The sequence below is a fragment of the Anolis carolinensis genome, chromosome 5, assembly GCF_035594765.1.
Source record: "Anolis carolinensis isolate JA03-04 chromosome 5, rAnoCar3.1.pri, whole genome shotgun sequence".
NCBI classification, from domain to species: domain Eukaryota; kingdom Metazoa; phylum Chordata; class Lepidosauria; order Squamata; family Dactyloidae; genus Anolis; species Anolis carolinensis.
Window position 1 is genome coordinate 136,968,374 of NC_085845.1, and position 23,936 is coordinate 136,992,309.

At 41.1% G+C, this 23,936-nt stretch overlaps 1 protein-coding gene across 2 annotated transcripts; it reads right to left on the reverse strand.

The window, feature by feature from the left end:
* Positions 1-183: 183 nt before the first annotated feature.
* wnt16 (Wnt family member 16) lies at positions 184-11,940 on the reverse strand. 2 transcript variants are annotated; one of them, XM_062982352.1, is made up of 4 exons: positions 11,653-11,940; positions 4,654-4,931; positions 3,068-3,354; positions 184-1,744 (listed from the first exon to the last, which is right to left on the reverse strand). In XM_062982352.1, the coding sequence occupies exons 1-4, from the start codon at positions 11,754-11,756 to the stop codon at positions 1,280-1,282; spliced, it is 1,134 nt and encodes a 377-aa protein (XP_062838422.1). In that variant the 5' UTR covers positions 11,757-11,940; the 3' UTR covers positions 184-1,279. The 2 variants fall into 2 exon arrangements, with proteins under 2 accessions (XP_062838422.1, XP_062838421.1); XM_062982351.1 differs by having other exon boundaries at positions 4,654-4,946.
* Between the last annotated feature and the right edge of the window lie 11,996 nt (positions 11,941-23,936).

Below are 23,936 nucleotides of genomic sequence, written 5' to 3' on the forward strand. Positions count from 1 at the left end.
GTTCAATTTCGATTTTATGCAGCTGTGTGGAAGGGATTTAAGTTTCATCTAGCACACTGGGTGGCTCTGCAGCAACAGTCATTTTACATTGATAACTCTGCTCTGCTCTCATGGATCTCTGCTCCAGACATTTACATCACAGTTTACATGGGACACTGTTGTGTTACATCCCAAAAGAGGAAATGTTAACAATAGTATATTTATTCTTAAAAATAAAGAATATGGAGACATTGTCAGTTGAACATGACAAAATCATAACATAAAATAAATTAAATCAGCACACCTCCACAGGAAAAAGTGAGCTTGTCTCAGGTGATGGTTGTTCTGGAAGATACTACAGCATACAGGTCCATCTTTGTCCTAAATGAGGAAAATGGAATATTTTGTGCTTCGGACTGTCAGCTCCCACGTTTCCTTACCACGAGACATGATGCTACGAAGGAAGTTGCAGGCCAAAGTATCTGGAGGGCCAAACATTTCCCCCCTGTCCAAAATGAATTTTTAAAGAAAACTGGAACAGGGGTATATGGAGAAAAGGACACTACTAAATTATACATCACATAAATCCAAAGTTTAGCCCTTTATCATTTTAACTTCCAGTTTTCCACATCATTGTTTAGGCTGGCTAGAGTTTGTTAGAGCTGCAGTTGACATTTGTAGAAGCACACTTCACTCCAGCTGTAGACCATTTGCTTTAACTTCTATATATTCGAGCACAATTGTGTTAAATGAGTTCTAATTCCCACATAAAAATGTCAATTGAAATTAGCTGTGTCTTTCTTTCTTTAACCCTAGCTGAGGCATGCTGCCAAGCTTAGTTTTTTTCTCTAAATTCCAGCTGCTAGTCAAATGGTTGTAAACCCACTAGAAGTGTTTTGCATCCATAGGTCTCCCTAAACAGTCTCCTAAATACAGAAAAGTGATGAATTTCATTAGGTGCATCATTTCAGCATCTGCACAAATACACCAAGGCTTTCCAGCTTTGCTCTGCCATTGTGTTGATTAAGGCAACTGATCAAAACAATGAAAATCCCCAGCCATGCTAGACAGAGTTATTTAAAGATATCATCTCTTGATACAATGTCTTCAAGCAATCCAGATCTCCACTTGTGATCAAGACTGTTACCTTTACCAAGTTGCCCTCTCAATAAGAACCAGACTTTTGGAATTTTGGATCATTTTCAGAGAATCATTCTTTGGCTTGACACATTGCCCTAGTGTACTCCCAGGAAGAGTACTACAGAGGATGTTTTGTCATTTATTTTGGAAGCAGGAAGTTTCATTTGCAAGTGTGAACGTCAGTCATAGTCTCACATCTTCGACAACGGACATAACAACACCAGATAAACTTGCATTCGCATCTCTCTACGTGTCTGACAACATGTGTATTGTATCCACGTCCACAGCAGAGGAGGTTGCAGCCATCTGGTCCTTCTGAAGTACGATTGCACACCCTGCCTTGGGTTCCGGGAATTCCCAGTTTACGATCTTCTACACAGTAGTTGGGTGACTTGTGGACGTACAACAGATCTTCTTTATGGATGGGGATCTTTCGCTGGCTTTTTTCTTTCCTCCGTATCTTCTTTTTCAGTTTATCTGAAATTTGGACACTATTTTCATACTTCTCTTTTAGAAAACTGCCAACCTTTGTAAAGGACGACATTGTCTTCCAGCATGTTTTCAGGGCACATGAGCCAGATACTCCATGACAACGACAGTCCACTGACATCAGTTTTGCTACAGCCTGGGGAAAAGATTAAATAAGCCAATCCAAAATCAGACAACAGCCATTTCTTCTTTCATCTTTCATTAACAACAATATTGTGTGTATGTGTGGTGTATGTGTGTGCATCTTCAAGTTGCCTGTTAACTTATGGCAACCCATGGATTTCTTAGGGTTTTCTTAGGCAAGGAATACTCAGAGGTGGTACTGCTATTTCCGCTTAGAGTTGTTATTGTTGTGAAGGTACAAAACAATAACAACAATGGCCTACAAATGTGGTGAGCATCTAATGAGAGTTGGTGGACTTGCTGGCCTGCTATGAGACCTTGGAGAGTATCAACCTTACCATGTTCTCTTCACCTACACACAGAGGCGGTCCAACCATAAAGTGAACTAGGCACTTGCCTGTGGCACCATCCCGGGGCACCATCGTCCCAGGAGGATGGCGCTACCCCCACCTCCTTCTCCTTCGGGTCTTCCAGCACCCGCCCTGGGCCTCCTGGTGCCCGCACTGGGCCTTCCAGACGGCATGGACCCACCTGCGCGCTGTGTGGGCCCAACTTTGGGGCCTTCAGAGATTGTGAGGTCTGTGGGAACTTGGAAGCTAGGTAAGTGGGGCTTATATATCTGTAGAAGGTCCATGGTGGGAGAAAAAACTCTTCTTTGAAGCAAGTGTGAATGTTGTAATTAATCACCTTGATTGGCATTTAATGGCCCTGTGGCTTCAAGGCCTGGCTTCTTCTTGCCTGGGAGAATCTTTTTTTGGGAGGTGTTAGCTGTCCCTGATTGTTTACTGTCTGGATTTCTCCTGTTTTCCGAGTGTTGTTCTTCATTTATTGTCCTTATTTTAGAGGGGTTTTTTTAATACTGGGGGCTATCTGGGTTATCTAAGTCCACACTGCCCTACATTCCTGTTCAATGTTTGGTGCTAAATTCGCAAATATAGTAATTCCTACATAACATTACCATGTATTGAACTGCTTTTTCTGTTGATTTGTTGTAAAACATGATGTTTTGGTGCTTAATTTGTAAAATCTTAATGTAATTTGATGTTTAATAGGCTTTTCCTTAATCCCTCCTTATTATCCAACATTTTCACTTATCCAACGCTTTTATTTTTCAGTGATTGGTTTGAGGGGGGCACCAAAATTCTCTTCGCCTACACTTGAAAATTACCTAGGGCCGGCTCTGCCTACACACCTCTCTTAAGGAATACTGAGGCTCCCATAGGATGGTCACATGAAGCCTGAAACTATGTAAGATGGATGGAGGATGTATCTACCTCAGTGGGATTCAAGACAAATAAAAGGAAAAGGAAATTCAGGGGGAAATTCAACTCCTTACCAGTCTTCCTGCTTCGTTGTTGTGCAAGTTCATTGCTATCAATACACGCCCAGCTTTTCCAGTGATGTTTCCAGTGGGACCATCTAAGAACTTTCTACTCAACCACATACCATAGTGGATGTCATCTGAGCAACCACCCCAGTGCCATCCCTCACTGGCAGAGCCACCACTTTGTAGCTTGGGGTCGCAGGAGCATTCTGTAATATTCCCTGCACTGCAAGACTGAGTCACTGAGTGCACCAGGCCAGCTGCAGTCACTGCATAGATAAATGCGGTTTCTTTGGTACCTGCAAGAGAATGGAAGAAAGATTGCTCAGAAGATCTGCAGCACATGCCTCTGGCCAGACAGAAGTTAAGAATGCTGATTTATCGGAGTATGGAAAATGTTATATTTGTTTGGAATACAAATATAGGACTTATAGATTCTAGAACTTGCTGTTTTCATCCAGCCCCTCAAACCCAGCTTTTCTAACTTCTGAAATTTATAGCTGTCAGGATGGACCATTTTGCCAGCAGAAGGAACAGCTATTCTGGTTCTCTGAAAGTATCTTTGCCCTTTTCAAGTGAAGTCCATTTGAAATCATTGGGATAACTGAGTAACAACTGTTTCCAAAAGAGACTGAAATTGGGCCAAATTGATTTGGGTTGGGATCAAAAAGCTAAAATCTTGTATATCCAGGATTGCAGCACATTGTGAAATTTCCAAAGGGCTCTAATGAATTCACCCAGCCATCTTCCAAAATTAACAAATTAACTACTAAAGCATTTCTAAAACAGATGGACCGGTTTCAGAAATAGCATCACTGTTTTCTTTGGGCAGTTGCTACATCTTGCCCACTTGACAGCCATTTTGCAGGATTTCGGCAGCACTGGAAGCTTTTTCCAGTGTTGTGTCTAGAAATCCCTGAAACTGAAATGTTGAACATTGACTCTAACCCAGGAGTTGTGAGCTGTTGTCTATCCAGATGTTTCAGGCTGCAAGCATGGCCAATGGTAAGGGAATGAGGACTGAGCCCCAAAAGATCTGGTAGGGCAATGATTACCCATCATTGCCGATATAATGGGCACCAATGTGGCTTTTGGGAACCCCGGTGGCGAAGTGTGTTAAAGCACTGAGCTGCTGAACTTGCAGACCGAAAGGTCAAATCCCGGGAGCGGAATGAGCGCCCGCTGTTAGCTCCAGCTTCTGCCAACCTAGCAGTTCGAAAACATGCAAATGTGAATAGATCAATAGGCCTGGCAATATCCAGATGTTCAATAGACCTCTGGCAGGAAGGTAACAGCACTCTATGCAGTCATGACCTTGGAGGTGTCTACGGACAATGCCGGCTCTTCGGCTTAGAAATGGAGATGAGCACCAACCCCCAGAGTCAGACATGACTGGACTTAACATCAGGGGAAACCTTTACTTTTACTACTGTGGCTTTTATTATATTTTTGGACTACAACTCCCAATACATTGGCTAGGGATGATGGAAAAATGAGCTGCTCATTAATGCAAACTGTTTGCTTCTTCATAGCCCTCAGAGGTAGGAAAACTGTGGATTAAAATTTCAAACGTGATTGAATTATTTTTGAATACCTACCACTGCTCAGCTCATAGCCAAATATGGGGGAACGAGGCTCTCCTGTGATGGCTGAAGGGTTGGTAGAAAGTGAAGTAGTTGTTTCTGGAGAGAAGAGGCAGTTCCATCGCTCATGCTTGAACTGGCTCTGGCATTCCTGTATGCCTAGTCGGGCTCCTTCGCGGATGGTGGGCAGGAGGTATGGTTTCTTCTTGCATAGGTCTTTCTGACGGCCATTCAGAGATAGGCTGGTGCAGCCCAGCTTCTCCGGAACACCAAAGGAAGCAATGCCTAACCACCTGCAAAAGCAGCCCCTGGGGTGAGACCCAAAGCACCAAACATTTCATTTTACAGAGATGAACAGCACACAACAAAGGCACAACACGTAAGCAGGTAGGGTGGGGATAGGTCAAAAGACTGGATTCCTTGAAAGCACCAACGAGTATATTATGCACGGAATCCTGTTAGTGGCATACTCATACTCATGTGTAAGTGTGGCTCATGTATTTTCAAGCCCTTTGCACACACACACAGCCAATTATCCAGGTCCTCTGATCCTATTGCACAACAGTGGGGAGGGGAGAGAGACAATTCAGATAATGCACCTTTCTGGGCTCTATGGAGAAGAAAAAGGAGGACAGCTTTGGGGAGGAAGAAGGATTTTAGGTAAGTGCAAATGGCATTTCCTTTTCTGCCTTTCCCATTCCCCTGTACCAGCAGAAGCCCAACCTGGGATATGATAGCTACCTGGGTGGTGGGGAGAACTCAGAATTGCCCAGGTGAGGCTTTATGTACTACCTGTTCTATGTAGGATCTTTGCCACCAGCCATTGGCCAAGCCATTGTAGAAAGAGTGAAGAACCTTTGGTTCTCCATATGTTTCGACTCGCAACTTCCATTGGACTCAAAGGCACGTGGAGGTTTCCATGTCAGTGGATGTTAATCCACTCCGAGTTTTATGAGCTATCCAAGGTGCTGAATGCTACCTCCAAAATAGGTTCAGCACCTTGGACAACTGTTTCAAAGCCTGGACTAAAACCCAGGGTGGAACCCATCAACTGCTGCCGACTCAGCTTGAACCTCAGATTGACTCTGATGAGGAAAGAGGGATTCAGGTTCAAAATCTCCCCAAAAGGCCTGTAGATTTGGAAGATGAGGAACAGAGAGTGCAGGTTCAGATTCCCACAGGGAGGGTTGGAGTAGACCCTGAAGCCTCTGAAGCCAGCCAGGTGCACACTGACATGGGAATGGAAGAAGGCAGGATGGAAGGTTCCCAGCTTACTAATGAGTCTCAGCGAAATAACGAGCAAGCTGGCCTTGATGGGATGGGCTCCTTAGATAGAGCTGAGTGTTTGGAATTGAGGGTACGGCGTAGTGTGAAAATTGCAAAAAGGTGGGGGGAGGTGAGGGGGCAGAGAAATGCTTTCATGTTTTGCAAAGAGTGTTAATAGGGGTGCGTTCGGGGAAAAGCTTTTGTCAAAGCAATTTTCTTTTACCGGAGAAGCAAGCTCCAGTTTTCCTGCTGTGCTTTGGATTATATTGCAGCCCATGTATCCATGCTCCTTGGAATTTGCCATCCTATCTTTGGATGTTGTTTATTCCTTGTGAGTTCCGGACTTATATCTCAAGACTATATTTGTAACTGACTTTTGGTGCTTTACTTTTGCTTTTTGAAGAACTTTTTATTATCTATCTTTAATAAACTCAAAAGACTCAAACCTGCTGTGGAGTTTGTGTGTTAGAGCAAGGTGAATCAAGGCTGAGGTGCGACACAGCCTGCCAAGCACGGCGAATGATATAGAACTATGTGAGTTTTAATCCAAAATACCTTGAGGACAAAAAGTTTCCCAGTCTTGAAATACAAGCCAATAAATAACAGTTGGGAGTGTCCCGTAAACAATCCTTTCTCATTTCCACTGGATTACTTCTGGAGTCTGCTAATGAAAACAGAGTGCCTCTAAAATGATGCTTCCCCAGCAAACAGCAGTGTGCCCACAAGCGATCTGGAATGATAAGGTACTTGCAATATGACAAATCAGCAAGGGTTGAAAGTTTGTGGCAGAATCATTGCTGTGCTGTGTTTACTTTGTGTCTGAGCAGGTCTGCTGTCAAAGTTGACTTAGCGAGTCAGCCTCAATTAACAGCAGCCAGAACAAGGAGGACTGATACAGTCACCACGAGAATGCTGCTACTAAGCTTTGCAGCGGATGTGCCTGACAACTTCAAAACCCTTTTTGCTGGGAACTGCCCACTGCCAACAGAAGATCATTTTAAAACATAATTATACATTCAAAACAGTGTCACTTTCCTTTTGATCTACAGATGTGGGAAAGTCAAACACTGACATTGGATAAATTGATCCACTTTTTTGTGCTGATTTTCTTTACCAACATTTATAGACGTATACATGTATATATAGAGTAGATCAGACCTGGACAAACTTTGGCCCTCCAGGTGATTTGGAGTTCAACTCCCACAATTCCTAACAGCTGGTAGGCTATTAAGAATTGTGGGAGTTGAAGTCCAAAAACACCTGGAGGGGCGAAGTTAGGCCAGGCCTGGGGTAGGTACTTTGACTTTAGAGGATGAGGGATACCATCCTCATCCTCTATGTACTGCATACATCCCTTTTGTTACTCTCCTCCAATATCTGTCCTCCAGATTGCACCACTACTTTATGACCCTGTTTTCTGTGGTTTATTCCTATTCCCTTTCTCACCCCGAGTTTTTAACTTAGTGTGCATGTGGCCCACCCTTGGTTTTATTGTTCTTTTGATTTTGCTTAATGTAGTGTATATTATCTTTTATTGTATTGTTTAATGTGTTATGATTTGTTGTTCTATTTATATTCTGTGATATTGTATTGTTCTGGGCATGGCCCCATGTAAGCCGCCCTGAGTCCCCGTTGGGGAGATGGTGGTGGGATAGAAATAAAGATTATTATTATTATTATTATTATTATTATTATTATTATTATTATTATTATTATTACCATTTTCTGATTCTCCTTGAGCAGTAAATTGTCTTGGGTCAGTTCTGAACCATCTTGTGTTAATGTCTGTTTGTTTTTTTTAATGATCCCCATACATTCATAGAATAATAGAGATGGAAGAGAGCACATGGACCATCCAGTCCAACCCCTGCCATGCAGGAAAAGCACAAAGTACCCCCAACAAATGGCCATCCAGCCTGTTTAATAATAATAATAATAATAATAATAATAATAATAATAATAATAATAATAATAATAATAATTTTATTTTTGTACCCCGCCACCATCTCCCCAGAGGGACTCAGGGCGGCTTTAAAAACCTCCAAGGAAGGAGCTTCCACCACACTCAAAGGCATTTCCACTGTTGAACAGCTATCAAGGTCAGGAGATTCTTCCTAATGTTCAATTGGAATCTACTTCCCTGTAATTTGAATCCATGGCTTCGAGTCCCAGGGTGGCAGAAAATAAGCCTGCTCCCTCTTACTTACAGCATTCTTTCACATAAGTATATATACATGGTTATCATGTCTCCACTCAACCTCTTCTGCAGACTAAACATCCCCAGCTCTTTAAGACACTCCTCATAGGGCATGATCTCTAGACCTTTGATCATTTTGGTTGCCTCCTCTGAATATGTTCCAGCTTGTCAATGTCACTCGTAATTCTTAAGCTTGAAAATTATTTCTAGGAAGGATTCTCTGAGTTGGATTGTAGGTACTGGACCTTGATCACAGAATTGTATCTGGAAATACTACAAGGAACAGTATTCTCAAATTCTTGTCAAAACATATCCTGCAACCACCAAATATTCAAAACAGACCAGCCTACTGTATCATTACAGACAGAGCTCCCTTCAATGCCGGACAATCCTGAAATCAGAACCAGAGCTTGGAAAACTTACTTTTTGTGGACTACAATACCCCAAATCACTCGGCCAGCATGGCTGAGCTCCAGGCCAAAGAGGTCAGGGACAGATTGTTCAGTTCTTGGTAATTTGTAGGAAGATGGTTTTCAGATGAAATAGTGTGGGTGAGGCAGTTATTCTGACATTATTAATTTGGAATTACACATGCCCCATCTACAGAATTCCACAGTATGCAGCTATGATAGCTAAAGTCAAATCATAATGTTATAATATACTATGATAATATGAAACTTGAAATATCTGCGGTCTTGATTTCCATGATTTATCTCTAAATATTGATAATGGGGTGTTGTTTTTTTTTAAAAAAAATAAGGAAGCACTGTAAGGCTGGTTGAAACTTTCCTAAGTATATTCATATATAAGACATAAAATCCAGGTACTGTCTTAAAGATTTAGAATATAGAATAAATCCCTGGTGAAAAATATGCATAAAGGGTAGTGAAGGGGTGTGAAAGTTTTACAGTTTTAAAGCATTTTGACATGTGCATTTTCAGACTGTCTTTTAGGCTATCTCTGGAATAGAAAAGCCCCTTGGACTTTCAGCAGGATCCTTTTCTTTTGACATTAAAAAAGGATTCTTCTTCCTCCAAAAAAAGCTTATTTTGGAAGGAAGTGGCCTGGGTTTTAAACCATCACACAATCCAGAGCGTAGCTCCAAATGAAAATTCTGCATTTGGATTAAATTTTCCTTCAATGCTCAAATTCCTAACATTGTAGAGTAGGACACTGAAAATAGTTCACACCCTAAAGTCTTTTGCTTTGTTTGCATTCCCTTGGCAACTGTGCCTGCCCTTTTTTCTTTGGATGCCTCTACTACATTTCTCAATGCTCAAGTGAAGTTAGTGCAATGCTGGAGATTTGGGAACAGAATGGAAATGTTATGGCATAACATTTTGGTGCCACCTGTAAGCTACACCCCAAATGCAACTGTGGGGCAAAAAGCAATGTTTGGAGTTGAAACAGGATCCTTGGCTCAACCCACTCCTCACTTCATCATGTGGTGGAGCCCCCGGTGGTGCAGTGGGTTAAACCCTTGTGCCAGCAGGACTGATGACTTGAAGATTGGGTTGCTGACCTGAAGGTTGCCAGTTCGAATCCAAGCCGGGGAGAGCATGGATGAGCTCCCTCTGTCAGCTCCAGCTCTCTATGTGGGGACACGAGAGAAGCCTCCCATAAGGATGGTCAAAACATCAAAACATCCGGCCATCCCCCTGGGCAATGTCCTTGCAGACAGCCAATTCTCTCACACCAGAAGCGACTTGCAGTTTCTCAAGTCGCTCCTGACATGGGGAAAAAAACCTTCATCATGTGGGTTGCCAACAGATGCCTCTCAAAAGTGTAAACTATTTTGGATCCTACTCCTGGAGAAAAGCTGAAATAGAAATAAAGGGATTTATTGACTAAACAACTCAAGAGAGTGATGTGCAAAAAAGACGGTTTCTACCTCCTAGCCAAAAAGCATGGGATCACAAGGATTTAGAATTTTTCTAGATTACAGAATATTTTCATATAGCATATCATGGAGATTCATTTAAGTTTCATATCACCTAAAGGCAATTTTACATTGCCAGCCCTCCAGATCCACAGATTCTGCATCCATGGCTTGAAAGAATTTGCAACACCTTATGTATATAATGGTACTTGAGCATCCAGGGAGGGAGGGTGGGTAAGAAGGAAGGAAAGAAGGCCTTCAAGAAACAGCTAAAATCTTAATTTTAGTTGTTGAGTCATAATTTGCTTTTATATGTTGGGTTGTCAATTTTTGTTATTATGGGTGTATTGTTGTTGTGTTCAGGCATTTAATGTTTGCCTTTTATGTTTGGAATCCAGCCTGAGTCCCTCCGGGGAGATAGGGCAGAATATTATTATTATTATTATTATTATTATTATTATTATTATTATTATTATTATTATTATAAAAGGCAGGAAAGAAGGAGGGAGGGATGGAGGGAAGGAAGTGAGGAAGGGAGGAAGGGGAGAATGTAAGAAGGCAGGAAAGAAGAAAGGAGAGAGGGAAGGAAGGAAGGAAGGAAAGGAGGGAGGGAGGGAGGGAGGGAGGGAGTGAAAGAAGGAGGGGGAGGGAAGGAAGGAAGGAAGGAAGGAAGGAAGGAAGGAAGGAAGGAAGGAGGGGAGGGAGGGAGGAAGGTAAGAAGGAAGGAAGGGAAGAAATGAAGAAAAGAAAGAAACAGAGAGGAATGGAGGGAGGGAAAGAAAGAAGGGATGGAAGGAAAGAAGGAGGGAGGGAGGGAAAGAAAGAAGAGGGAAGGAAGATAGTAGGGAGGAAAGAAGATAAGGATGGAGGGAGTGGAGAGAGATAAGGAAGGAAGGAAAGAAGGAGGGAGGGATGGAAGGAAGGAAAGAAGGAAGGAGGGAGGGAAAAAGGAAGAAGGGAGGGAGAGGGGGAAGGAAGGAAGGTAGTAGGGAGGAAGGAATATAAGAAGGAAGGAAGGACAGGGAAGGAAGGAAGAAGGGAGGAAAGGAAGGGAAGGGAAGGAAGGAAAAGGAGATAGGTAGTAGGGAGGAGGGAATATAAGAAGGAAGGAAGGACAGGGAAGGAGTGAGAGAGGGAAGGAAGGAAGAAGGGAGAAAAGGAAGGGAAGGGAGGGAGGGAGGGAAAGGAGGTAGGTAGTAGGGAGGAGGGAATATAAGAAGGAAGGAAGGACAGGGAAGGAATGAGAGAGGGAAGGAAGGAAGAAGGTAGGAAAGGAAGGGAAGGAAGAAGGGAGGAAGAGAAAGGAGGTAGGTGGTAGGGAGGAAGGAAGGAAGATAAGAAGGAAGGAAGGAGAGACAGGCGGAAGGAAGGAAGGAAGGAAAAAGGGAGGAAGGGAAAGAAGGGAGAGAGGGAGGACGGACGGAAGGAAGGAAGGAGAGCGGGAAGGAAGGAGGGGGGAGGGAGGAAGGGAAGGAAGGGAAAGAAGAAAGAAGTAGGGAGGGTGGAAGTTGGAAGGAAGGAAGGAAGGAAGGAAGGAAGGAAGGAAGGAAGGAAGGAAGGAAGGAAGGAAGGAAGGAAGGAAGGAAGGAAGGAAGGAAGGAGACAGTCCGACCCTCTGCGCGGCTCTTCCCTCCTTGCCCTGGGCTCCGTGGGGAGCTGCCAGACTACTCACCTCCAGTGGGCTCGGGCGCCTCCGGGGCAGAGCTCGAGCAGGAGCAGCACCGCCGCCCAGAGGAGTCCCATCCGCGCCGCTCCCCGGGGCGCCCCTCTGGCCATAGGCCAGGCATGGAGAGGGACCGGGGTCCCGGGAGAGAGAGAGGGAGAGAGACCCGGAGCCGCCTCTGCTCGCCCTTTCTTTCCCCTCCGGACGGGGAGGGGGCGCCTCGGAGGCCAGCCTCCACCTGCCGGGCGGAGCGGCAGCGCGGAGGAAACTTCAGCCCGACTTCTTTCAACTTCTTTGGCCCGCCGCTTCATTGGCTCAGGTTGGGTCATAAATAGGAAAGAAGGCTCTTATTGGCAGGGGCGGGGCCTCGAGGATCTCCACGGGCCCCGGGGCTCGTGCCTCTTACAGACCTTCAGATTCATAAAATAATACATTCCAGGGGTTAGATCAGGGGTCCTCAAACTTTTTAAGCCAAGGGCCGGTCCACAATCCTTCAGACCAGGGGTCCCCAAACTAAGGCCCGGGGGCCGGATGCGGCCCTCCAAGGTCTTTTACCTGGCCCCCACCTTCAGTTTTATAATATAATATTTTATATCATTTTAAATAATATAATATATAGTATATACATATAATATTGATAAAATATTATAATGTTATACAATATAATACTAATAGTTATACCATATAATATTAATTATATGTTATATATTACATATAATATTACAGTATAGTGGTATAGTTCAATAAAGTAATATATAATACTAATATTGTGCTATGCTAATAATATAATATATTGTATGTACATACAGCTGCTCTGAGTCCCCTTCGGGGTGAGAAGGGTGGGATATAAATGTAGTAAATAAATGTAGTAAATAAATAAATAATTTTTGACTTAGGCTCGCCCAAAGTCTGAAATGACTTGAAGGCACACAACAACAACAATCCTAATTAACTAGACTATCTCATTGGCCAGTAGCAGGCCCACACTTTCCACTGAAATCCTGATAGGTTTATGCTGGTTAAAATTGTTTTCATTTTTAAATATTGTAATTTTCTTTCATTGCTGTTGTTGTTTTGCACTACAAATAAGACATATTCAGTGTGCATAGGAATTTGTTCGTATTTTTTTCAAATGATAATTCAGCCCCTCAACAGTCTAAAGGATTGTGGACCGGCCCTCTGCTTTAAAAGTTTGAGGACCCCTGCTTCAGACTGTTGAGGGGCCGGATTATCATTTGAAAAAATACAAACAAATTCCGACGCACATTGCATACCCTGTTTCCCTGAAAATAAGACATCCCTGGAAAATAAGACCTAGTGGAGGTTTTGCTGAATTGCTAAATATAAGGCCTCCCCTGAAAGTAAGACCTAGCCAAGTTTTTGTTTGGAAGCTGGTAAATATACATACCATAGAGTGTTGTACATGGAAATAATGGTAATAACAAGAGATTCTTGATAGGATTCACAGTTTGGTTATGCTGGTTTGTGATGACAACTACTGTACAGTATATAATGTTCATTTTTTGTTCAACAATAAATGTGAATTCTTCTTCATGGAAAAAATAAGACATCCCCTAAAAATAAGACCTAGCGCAGCTTTGGGAGCAAAAATTAATATAAGACACTGTCTTATTTTCGGGGAAACACGGTATGTCTTATTTGTAGTGCAAAAACAACAACAACAAGAACAAGAACAACGAAAGAACAATACAATATTTAAAAATAAAAACAATTTTAACCAACATACGTTTATCAGGATTTCAATGGGAAGTGTGGTCCTGCTTCTGGCCAATGAGATAGTCAAGTTAATTAGGGTTGTTGTTGTTGTGTGCCTTCAAGTCATTTCAGACTTTGGGTGAGCCTAAGTCTAAAATTTATTTATTTATTTATTTATTATTTACTGCATTTATTTACTACATTTGTATCACACCCTTCTCACCCCAAAGGGGACTCAGAGTGGCTTACAAATTATATGTACATACAATATATTATATTATTAGCATAGCACAATATTAGCATTATATATTACTATATTGAACTATACCACTATACTGTAATATTATTAGTAATATTATATGTAATATAGAATATATAATTAATATTATTATATGGTATTATTATTAGTGTTATATTGTATTACATTATAATATTATTATCAATATTATATGTATATACAATATATTATATTATAAAACCGAGGGCGGGGGCCAGGTAAATGACCTTGGAGGGCCGCATCCGGCCCCCGGGCCTTAGTTTGGGGACCCCTGGGTTAGATAGATAGATGCGTCTTACTAGGTCTTCCCCATAGTCTTTGGAAAAGTCAAAGGGACTTAGCCTTATTATCCTTTGAAGAAGTGGAAAAGCTCCTGCAAAAGTAGATGGGTTTCTGTGAGTCTTTCGGGCTGTAATGGCCATGTTCCAGAAGCATTCTCTCCTGACGTTTCGCCCACATCTGTGGCAGACATCCTCAGAGGTTGTGAGGTGGGATGAATCCCAGCACATCTAGGCATAGGGGGCAAAGGGGAAAAGATTCAGAAAAGATGTTTGTCTTGTCTTTGTTTACACAGTTTGCAAGGTACAGGTGTATTTCAGTTCACCAAGTGGATAGTTCTTAGGCATTAACTTTTTCAAGGCAACAATTACAGTAGAGTCTCCCTTATCCAACACTCGCTTATCCAACATTCTGGATTATCCAATGCATTTTTGAAGTCAATGTTTTCAATACATTGTGATATTTTGGTGCTAAATTCGTAAATACAGTACAGTAGAGTCTCACTTATCCAACACTCGCTTATCCAACATTCTGGATTATCCAACACATTTTTGTAGTCAATGTTTTCAATATATCGTGATATTTTGGTGCTAAATTCGTAAATATAGTAATTAGTACATAGCATTACTGCATACTGAACTACCTTTTCTGACAAATTTGTTGTCTAACATGATGTTTTGGTACTTCATTTGTAAAATCACAACCTAATTTGATGTTTAATAGGCTTTTTCTTAATGCCTCCCTATTATCCAACATATTTGCTTACCCAACATTCTGCCGGCCCGTTTATGTTGGATAAGTGAGACTCGACTGTAATTACTACATAGCATTACTGCGTATTGAACTACTTTTTCTGTCAAATTTGTTGTCTAACATGATGTTTTGGTGCTTCATTTGTAAAATCATAACCTAATTTGATGTTTAATAAGCTTTTCCTTAATCCCTCCTTATTATCCAACATATTCACTTATCCAACGTTCTGCCGGCCCATTTATGTTGGATAAGTGAGACTCTACTGTAATAGGAATCACACAGAAACCAGAGCATTCTGCATGTTTCTACAAACTTTATTCATGTGTCCGGATCAGGCAAAGCATGGCATAAGAAAATTTAAAAATATATATTTTTATCTTTCTACAGATGTCTTGAAACACAGGCCAAAATGAGATGCCACTTTTATTATAATTTCCATTTTGGTTGCCAGGCCTATAGACCTATGTTTTTTAAACATGTTGCGGGACTGTGTGTTTTGGAAAATGGAAATCTCCAGAACCCCTTTTGGAGATTTTATGATCTTTGGAAAGGGATGACCTTGTTAGAAGTAGTAATAATAATAACTTTATTTTTGTACCCCGCCTCCATCTCTCCCAAGGGACTTAGGGTGGCTAACATGGAGCCAAGCCGATTTAATTACAATAAAACAAAATAAAATACATACAAGACACACGACGACATCAAGTAAAAATGCTTATGTAATAATATAGTAAAACAATAAAATAGTAACAATAGCATAATAAAGGTAAAGTTTTCCCCTGACGTTAAGTCCAGTCATGTCCAACTCTGGGGATTGATGCTCATCTCCATTTCTTAGACGAAGAGCCGACGTTAACCATAGACACCTCACAGGTTGGCATGACTGCATGGACTGCATGGAGTGCCGTTACCTTCCCCCTGGAGCAGTACCTATTGATCTACTCAAATTTGTATGTTTTCAAACTGTTAGGTTGGCAGAAGCTGGGGCTAACAGTGAGAGCTCACCCCGCTCACCTGATTCAAATTGCCGACCTTTCAGTCAGCAAATTCAGCAACTCAGTGGTTTAGCCCGTTGCGCCATCGGGGGCTCCTGCCAGATCTATAGATCTGTGTTTTTTTTAACATGCTTCAAGACAGTGTGGCATCTTGGTTTGGGCAATAGGCTATGACTCTGAAGATTTGATTCCACACTAGGCCATGAAACACATTGGGTTATCCTGGGGAAGTCATGCACTCTCTGTTTCAGAAAACCTTGGGGTTGCCGTAAGTTGGTTTGGCTGCTGCTTCTCCTCCTTCTTTCTTTTCTATGTGGCACCTGGAAGCGGGAGTGCCTTGGTGTCTTTGTTTTCAGGCCTGTTACTGGGGTTATTTTGGGTGCTGATTCTGAAAACTGCATTGGAAAGACCACATCAGCTCTAGATCATTAAATGTGGTTTTCTGTGGGAGAGCAGATGGTGACTAGTAGATGGCCCATGTTCTGTATCAGAAACTAGAACTGATGTGGTCTATCCAATGCAATTTTCTGAATCAGCACCCCAAATAACCAAAACAAATCTAAAGTTGACAAAAAAGTGATTCATAACCCTTTTGGTCCTAATGTTGGAGAGGGGTCCCTAATCAAGTGGTCCCTGGTCAAAAAAAGTTGGGAACCACTAGTGTAAATTAAGTAGGACATAAACCTTGAACCAACTCCAAACATCACTCCACACCAATGTGTCATTATATAAACCTTTTGTGGTGATTTTATCTTGCTCTCTCTTTCTGATTTTTTTCTGCAGCAAAAGAGCCATTTTATAAATTGCATAATTGTTGGAGTCCACTCAGCAAATAATTAAGATCATCCAAATTAACAAGCAGGACTTTGCAGCATTGTTCAGCAGGATTGCAGCCACTCCAGCTTCAGCATGGAAGTGTATTGCACGACCTTGGATGAATTCCACACTCTCAGCTCTGGAAAGTCTGGTGCCTTAAGGTTACCATAAGGTGGAAACATCTTGAAGGCACACAATAACAAAAGTGTTTAAAGTAGCCTATTTAAATTAGTGGAGCCCCTGGTGGCGCAGCATGCTAAAGCATTGAGCTGCTGAACTTGCGGACCGAAAGGTCGCAGGTTTGTGTCCTGGGAGTAGAGTGAGCATCCACTGTTAGCCCCATCTTCTGACAAACTAACAGTTCAAAAACATGCAAATGTGAGTAGATCAATAGGTACTGCTCCAACGGGAAGGTAACGGCGCTCAATGCAGTCATGCCGGCCACATGACCTTGGAGGTGTCTATGGACAATGCCGGCTCTTCGGCTTAGAAATGGAGATGAGCACCAACCCTCAGAGTTGGACACAATTGGACTTAATGTCAGGGGAAAACCTTTACTTTTTACCTTTTTAAATTAGTGGAGCTTTAACATAAATTGTCCCATTTATTTCAGTTGACTTGTTTGATGTTTTACACTATGTAACACGATTTTTGTTCCTGGGTTATAAATATAATTTCCTTAATTGAGTCTATCATAAAAACATGGGAAAAGTTTATTAAAGTGCAAAAAACTTTGTTTTTGCGGGACATCCTGCAGCACATTTTGCTATAGTTTTTCAGTGAATATCTCATTGAGTCTCAACCAATTCAACATAGTTTGTGGCAACCACAAAAATGAAGTTTCTGGAATATAACAACTACTTTCAAAGTAAGGACTGCACAAGTAAACAGGAATACCACTTTCAAACCAGGAACAGGTTTTTTCCCAAATTCTGTTACAAAGTGTTATTGAGTCTAGATCCATTTGTGCTGAGAAAAAAAGGTCATGTTTTCATTAATCTAAGAGTGCTGATAATATTCAGTTTTGTTGAATCATTCCAAGTTTATTAGTAGTGGTGGGGATTTCCCCCCAATCCCTTTCTTTCTGCTATATACCCAATTTTATAAACCTTGGAAATGTGCAACAGTTTGATTTCTTCCTACTTTGATGGCACTTATGGCTGTTACGTCATGCATATGTACACCTTGAGGATCTCCGTGCCTTACATGCAGTGAAATTACAGAATGTTCTTTGCGATTCCAGACAGGCAGTATTTCCATCAACTCGCAGTAAGCAACATCTGGCTTTGCAAAACACCAAGCGATTCCTGTAGGTCATGGTAATGTCCTTGGATTATGTGGTCAGGAGAAATGCCAGGTATTTGAGGTCTTGGTCTTGATATCTGACACTTTCTTTTTATACACATACAATGATATCACAATCAAACACAGAGCTAACTTTATATAGGACTTTCAGATGATTTATTTCTCTCATCCCACCCGCTCCCAAATTTTAACTATTTGTATCTCATGCTTCCTTTAATAGTCTCTTTTAATGTGGTGATGGTCATTGGCTTTTTTTTTAAAGGAAAAGTTGGTTATTTGTCAACAAGTAGTCATACTTGCTGTAAAATCTGGGCATTGTTGTCCGAAGAAGTATAATTTTCCAGAGCTCTGCTATTCTCTACAATGACTCAGGAGCATCCATTGTCCACTGTTGGACACAGGATGGCAACAAACCCATTTTGTGTGATCCAGCAAGGCTCTTCTTGTGGTCTTTTGTTCTTAATCAAGAGGTGAATCAATAATAAGGAAGACTGCCCTTTAACCTGTTCATATCCATAATATCTTTTCTTTCTGTTGCACAATTCTCTTGTATATAGGATTAAGGGCATGTATTGTGAATTCTGGGTTTACTAGTTTTAAGGAAAGGAACACTTAGGTTGTGGTTGCTGTTGTGTGCCTTCAAGTCCTTCATGACTTAGGGAAATCATGGGGTTTTCTTGGCATGCTTGCCCTTGCCTTCTACTGAGACTGAGTGAGTGTGAGACTTATATATAACCCAGCAAGGATTTCAACCCTGAGCTCCAGAGTCATAATTAAGTGCTCAAACTACTACACTTCACTGGCTCTAAGCATTTGGTGCATCATTTTTTATCAGAGGACATGCCATAGCACACAGCAGGCCATTCTTAGGAGGACATCAACAGCAGAGCACCTTTGTGATTCTGGGGACTCACATTGCTTCCTTAACAAATTGCCAAAAATACCACAATTTAGGGCTAGATAGATACCTGATGGTGCTGTACTTCATACCTCATAACCATAAATGGTAAGTTCAGTTGTATACTCTACTGAAGAAAAAGCGAATCCATATTGCAATAAATTGACCCAGAAATGTCCATCACTCATGTGTATCAGAGCTGTGTAGTCCAAGAATCTGTATTCATGGATTCTCTATCCATAGATGTCACCATCCATGGTTTGAAAATGTTTTTTTTTAATCCAAAAAGCATGATTTGGCCATTTTTATTTTATTTTATATAGTGGGACTTAAGACTGGCCCCTTCTACGCAGCCATATAATCCAGGTGGTAGTAGTAGTAATAATAATAATAATAATAATAATAATAATAATAATAATAATAATAACCTGCAAAAGTATTGGAAAATGAGCACACAAAGATACTGTGGGACGTCCAAATCCAGACTGACAAAGTTCTGGAAAACAACACACCAGACATCACAGTTATGGAAAAGAAAAAGGTTTGGATCATTGATGTCGCCATCCCAGGTGACAGTCGCATTGATGAAAAACAACAGGAAAAACTCAGCTGCTATCAGGACCCCAAGACTGAACTTCAAAGACTCTGGCAGAAACCAGTGCAGGTGGTCCCAGTGGTGATTGGCACATTGGGTGCCATGCCAAAAGATCTCAGCCGGCATTTGGAAACAATAGACATTGACAAAATCATGATCTGCCAACTGCAAAAGGTCACCCTACTGGGATCTGCACGCATCATCCGAAAATACATCACACAGTCCTAGACACTTGGGAAGTGTTCGACTTGTGATTTTGTGATATGAAATCCAGCATATCTATCTTGTTTGCTGTGTTATAATAAAATAATAACTTTATTCTTATATCCCACCCCATTTCCCCCAAGGAACTCAGGGCGGCTCACATGGGGACCAAACCCAGAAATACACAATAAAATACAATCACATAAATACATTTAAAACATATAAGCATAAAATCCTAAAACATATAACACATTAAGACATAATCAAGCAATAGTATGTAGTAGTAGTCAGGTTATCAGATCAGATAATCCACATTATCTGTTTTGAACTGAATTATATGAGTCTACACTGCCATATAATCCAGTTTAAATCAGACAATCTGGATTGTATATGGCAGTGTAGCAGGACCTTCTATGCATTTTAATATCCTGAAACCAAATGCAGCAGATCCCAAAGGCCCACTGTACAGCATTTGCAGCTGTTTTGTATTTCTGTGATGCTAGATATTCTCTGAGGAAAACCTATTCATCTGTTAATGAAATGTTGCAATGCTTTTGACTTTACAGATATTTATGCCTGTGACTCCTATCTGTTCAGATACTTATCTCAGATATTGCAGATATTTATGCCTACAGTTGTAAACAGCCCCATCCAGTCAATAGTAAGCGATCATGACTGTTGTAAGCCAGATCATCAGAAGGAACTGAAACCACTCATCTTGTATTGGAAATAACTGCACCCAGTCTCTGGGTGCAATTTGGAAATAAATTGCAATAATAACCTTATTGAAAAGTAAAAATGATGTCATATCCGTTTGGCAAATGTGAGTCTCCATAAACATGTGGGGATAATCTTTTGAAAACCACTAGTCAAGAAAAACACGACCTTGCCAGAAGTCAACTCTTTGAACAAGTGATATTCATAAACATTAATGTAATGGCACACAGGTAACTCAGCTGTTAAACTGAAGAACCATGTCTTTGAACTGCCAAGGACAAAAACATGCCACTATAAAATATATTTGGTTAGCAGAGGATGGTTGTTTCTTTGAAGTTGAAATTACAGTTGCAATTGCACTTGTAATTGCCCAAAAGTCATACACGCCTTTGAGACCTCTTAGTTTAAAATATGCACTCAGAGATAAAAAAACCCAAAGTCTTCTTTGAAAAATAATGTATCTTGTTTACTCACAAACATCTTGTATTAACTCATCATAGAAGGCACATTTCTTATGTACAGTTATCTCTGTGTTGAGTACACAGGGTATAATTCTTAATCAATTGTCCATAGTCTTTAGGTACAGTTGTACTCACTGAAGTCCATAAGTCATACTTCTCTATTGAAGTCCAAGCAGCAACATTCATCCACCTCCACTGAGGTGTTCAACAGACACATCCACTCCAATGGGATGCTTGGCAGACATGTCCACCTCGGCTGGTGGGAGCAAGGGACAGGGCCTTCTCGGTGGTGGCTCCCCCGGCTGTGGAACACCCTCCCCTGAGATATTAGACAAGTTCCAACTCTTTTGTGCTTTAGAACAGCCCTAAAAACATGGCTATGTGCCCAGGCTTTTAATGAATAAACGATAAAGATGATATGTACTGACTTATGGATAAAGCACGAGGTTTTCAAACGAATGGATCTGAGCATACGTATTTTAAACATTTATATACTGTAATTTTATACTGCATTTAATAGTTTTTAACTGATTTTATGTATTGTTGATTGATTTTGTATAGGCACTTAATTGTGCCAGTGTTGTAAGCCGCCCTGAGTCCCTTCGGGTTTTTTGTGTGTGTCAGGAGCGACTTGAGAAACTGCAAGTCACTTCTGGTGTGAGAGAATTGGCTGTCTGCAAGGATGTTGCCCAGAGGATGCCCGGATGTTTTGATGTTTTTACCATCCTTGTGGGAGGATTCTCTCATGTCCCCGCATGGAGCTGAAGCTGATAGAGGGAGCTCATCCGCGCTCTCCCCGGGTGGGATTCGAACCTGGCAGCTTGCAGATCAGCAACCCAACCTTCAAGTCACAAGAAAGGCGGGATATAAATATTGGAAATAAATAACATAAATAAATGAGGTGTTTGGCAGACTGAATACAAAATGGAGTCTTGAGTCTGAACATGCCCAGTATAATCACATGTATATAACTCCTCCCACACCATAGAGGTAGAGTCAAACTGGCAAATCAACATACAATACAGTTAGCAAATATATACATTAACAGGGTTGTTGTATGTCTTTCGGGCTGTGTGGCCATGTTCCAGAAGCATTCTCTCCTGACGTTTCGCCCACATCTATGGCAGGCATCCTCAGAAGTTGTGAGGTACCTCACAACCTCTGAGGATGCCTGCCATAGATGTGGGCGAAACGTCAGGAGAGAATGCTTCTGGAACATGGCCACACAGCCCGAAAGACATACAACAACCCTGTGATCCCGGCCATGAAAGCCTTCGACAACACATTATACATTAACAAATGAATAGTGAAAGGCTTGGGAGGTAGCTACTTTCCAACACCCTGTGTCGATAAATACAGTAGAGTCTCACTTATCCAACACTCGCTTATCCAACATTCTGTATTATCCAACACATTTTTGTAGTCAATGTTTTCAATACATTGTGATATTTTGGTGCTAAATTCATAAATACAGTAATTACTACATAGCATTACTGCATATTGAACTACTTTTTCTGCCAAATTTGTTGTCTAACATGATGTTTTGGTGCTTAATTTGTAAAATCATAACCTAATTTGATGTTTAATAGGCTTTTCCTTAATGCCTCCTTATTATCCAACCTATTCACTTATCCAACATTCTGCCGGCCCGTTTATGTTGGATAAGTGAGACTCTACTGTACACTCCTTTTTCATGTGGAAGCCATGACACACAATCTATCTTGCCCATAACACTCTGACATGCAACAGTGTCCTGGCTGACACCACAAGACTGGCCTCATATTTTCCACCCACTAAGCTTGCACAAATATACCAGCCTTCCCTCTTGATTTTGCATATCATCACCAGGGGTGGCAGAGAATTGCAAGCAGCATATTCCTTAGGGGAGTAAGAATGGAGGAATTAAAAGGCAGAGAATGGGAAAAGATGACCAGGAAGTCAAAGCAGCATCGTCTGATTGTCTCTTTACAGAGTTCTTGTTTTCTTATCTTATTTCTATTGGAACAGAGGATAAGCCAAGAGTTTTGCCTTCCTTGGACCATCTTTCCAATCCCTCTCCAGCTATCCTTTTATTAGATAGTTTCCACAGTGGTTCTCACATGAACAATTTATTTATGTTGATTGTAGGAAACCCCACCTGTATTGCATGGTGTTCTTCCTAACTGCTATTAAATCTAATTTGGTTTTTAGTATAACATATATGTTCACTCCACTTAAGGTATACTATTTAATTTTGAGTGACATTGTTAATGAGGTGCAGATGTTTATTTGAATCTATAGTCTGCAGGAGTGAGACAAACTATCAACAAAAATCAGCTTGTGGCAACATTATAATGACATGACTAATGCTATTCAGTAACTAAATTTTCCTTTACCTTCAACATTTTCCTGTGTTTTCACCTGCTAATATTTATGTGAAAGGAAAAAGATGTGCCATATACGAAAGGGAAATGAATATTTTTTCCTAAACTGTTTAAAGCGATGTTAGTTTATATTTCCCTTGAAATAGTTCTGTGAAGTTAATGGTTCACATGAAAACATATGAATGGGAGAATTTTAGGATATTTTCATTGTAAGAGTATGATACTTCCAAGGTTTTAAATCAGCTTCCTTTCTGTCGCAGAATTTTTTTTTCATGTCAGGAGCGACTTGAGAAACTTCAAGTCACTTCTGTACGAGAATTGGTCATCTGCAAGGATGTTGCCCAGGGGATGCCAGCCTGTTTTGATGTTTTTTTCATCCTTGTGGCAGGCTTCTCTCATGTCCCTGCATGGAGCTGGAGCTGACAGAGGGAGCTCATCCGTGTTCTCCCCGGGTTGGGTTGAACCGGCAAACTTGCCCAACATAACAAATTTTAAATATTGATGGAGTTTCAGGGGTTTAACCTGGCATGTTGTGAGTTGTAGTTATAGTACACCCACAACCCTATGTATTTTGTAAAATAAAAGAATGACTTCTTCTAATTACCTGGACAATGCCGGATAGCCCAAGCTAGTATTGTATTAAAAGTACATAATGGAGCCTGTAACATTGACAGTATCCCCCCAAAAATATATTTATGACAATGTGTATGAATTTTAACCAGTTGTGATCTTTTCACAACTTCTGCTTTGCCAAAACACTTCAAAATTGGGTTTCTAATATTTCATGTTTTCCATAGCACACTATAATATATGGGGTAAAGATCTCCATTAGATATAACACCAGCAGTATTAGTGGGCTTTAAAAGACTATTATCATTTCAAAACCAGATGTGTTCCAAGATAATCTGGGAGAC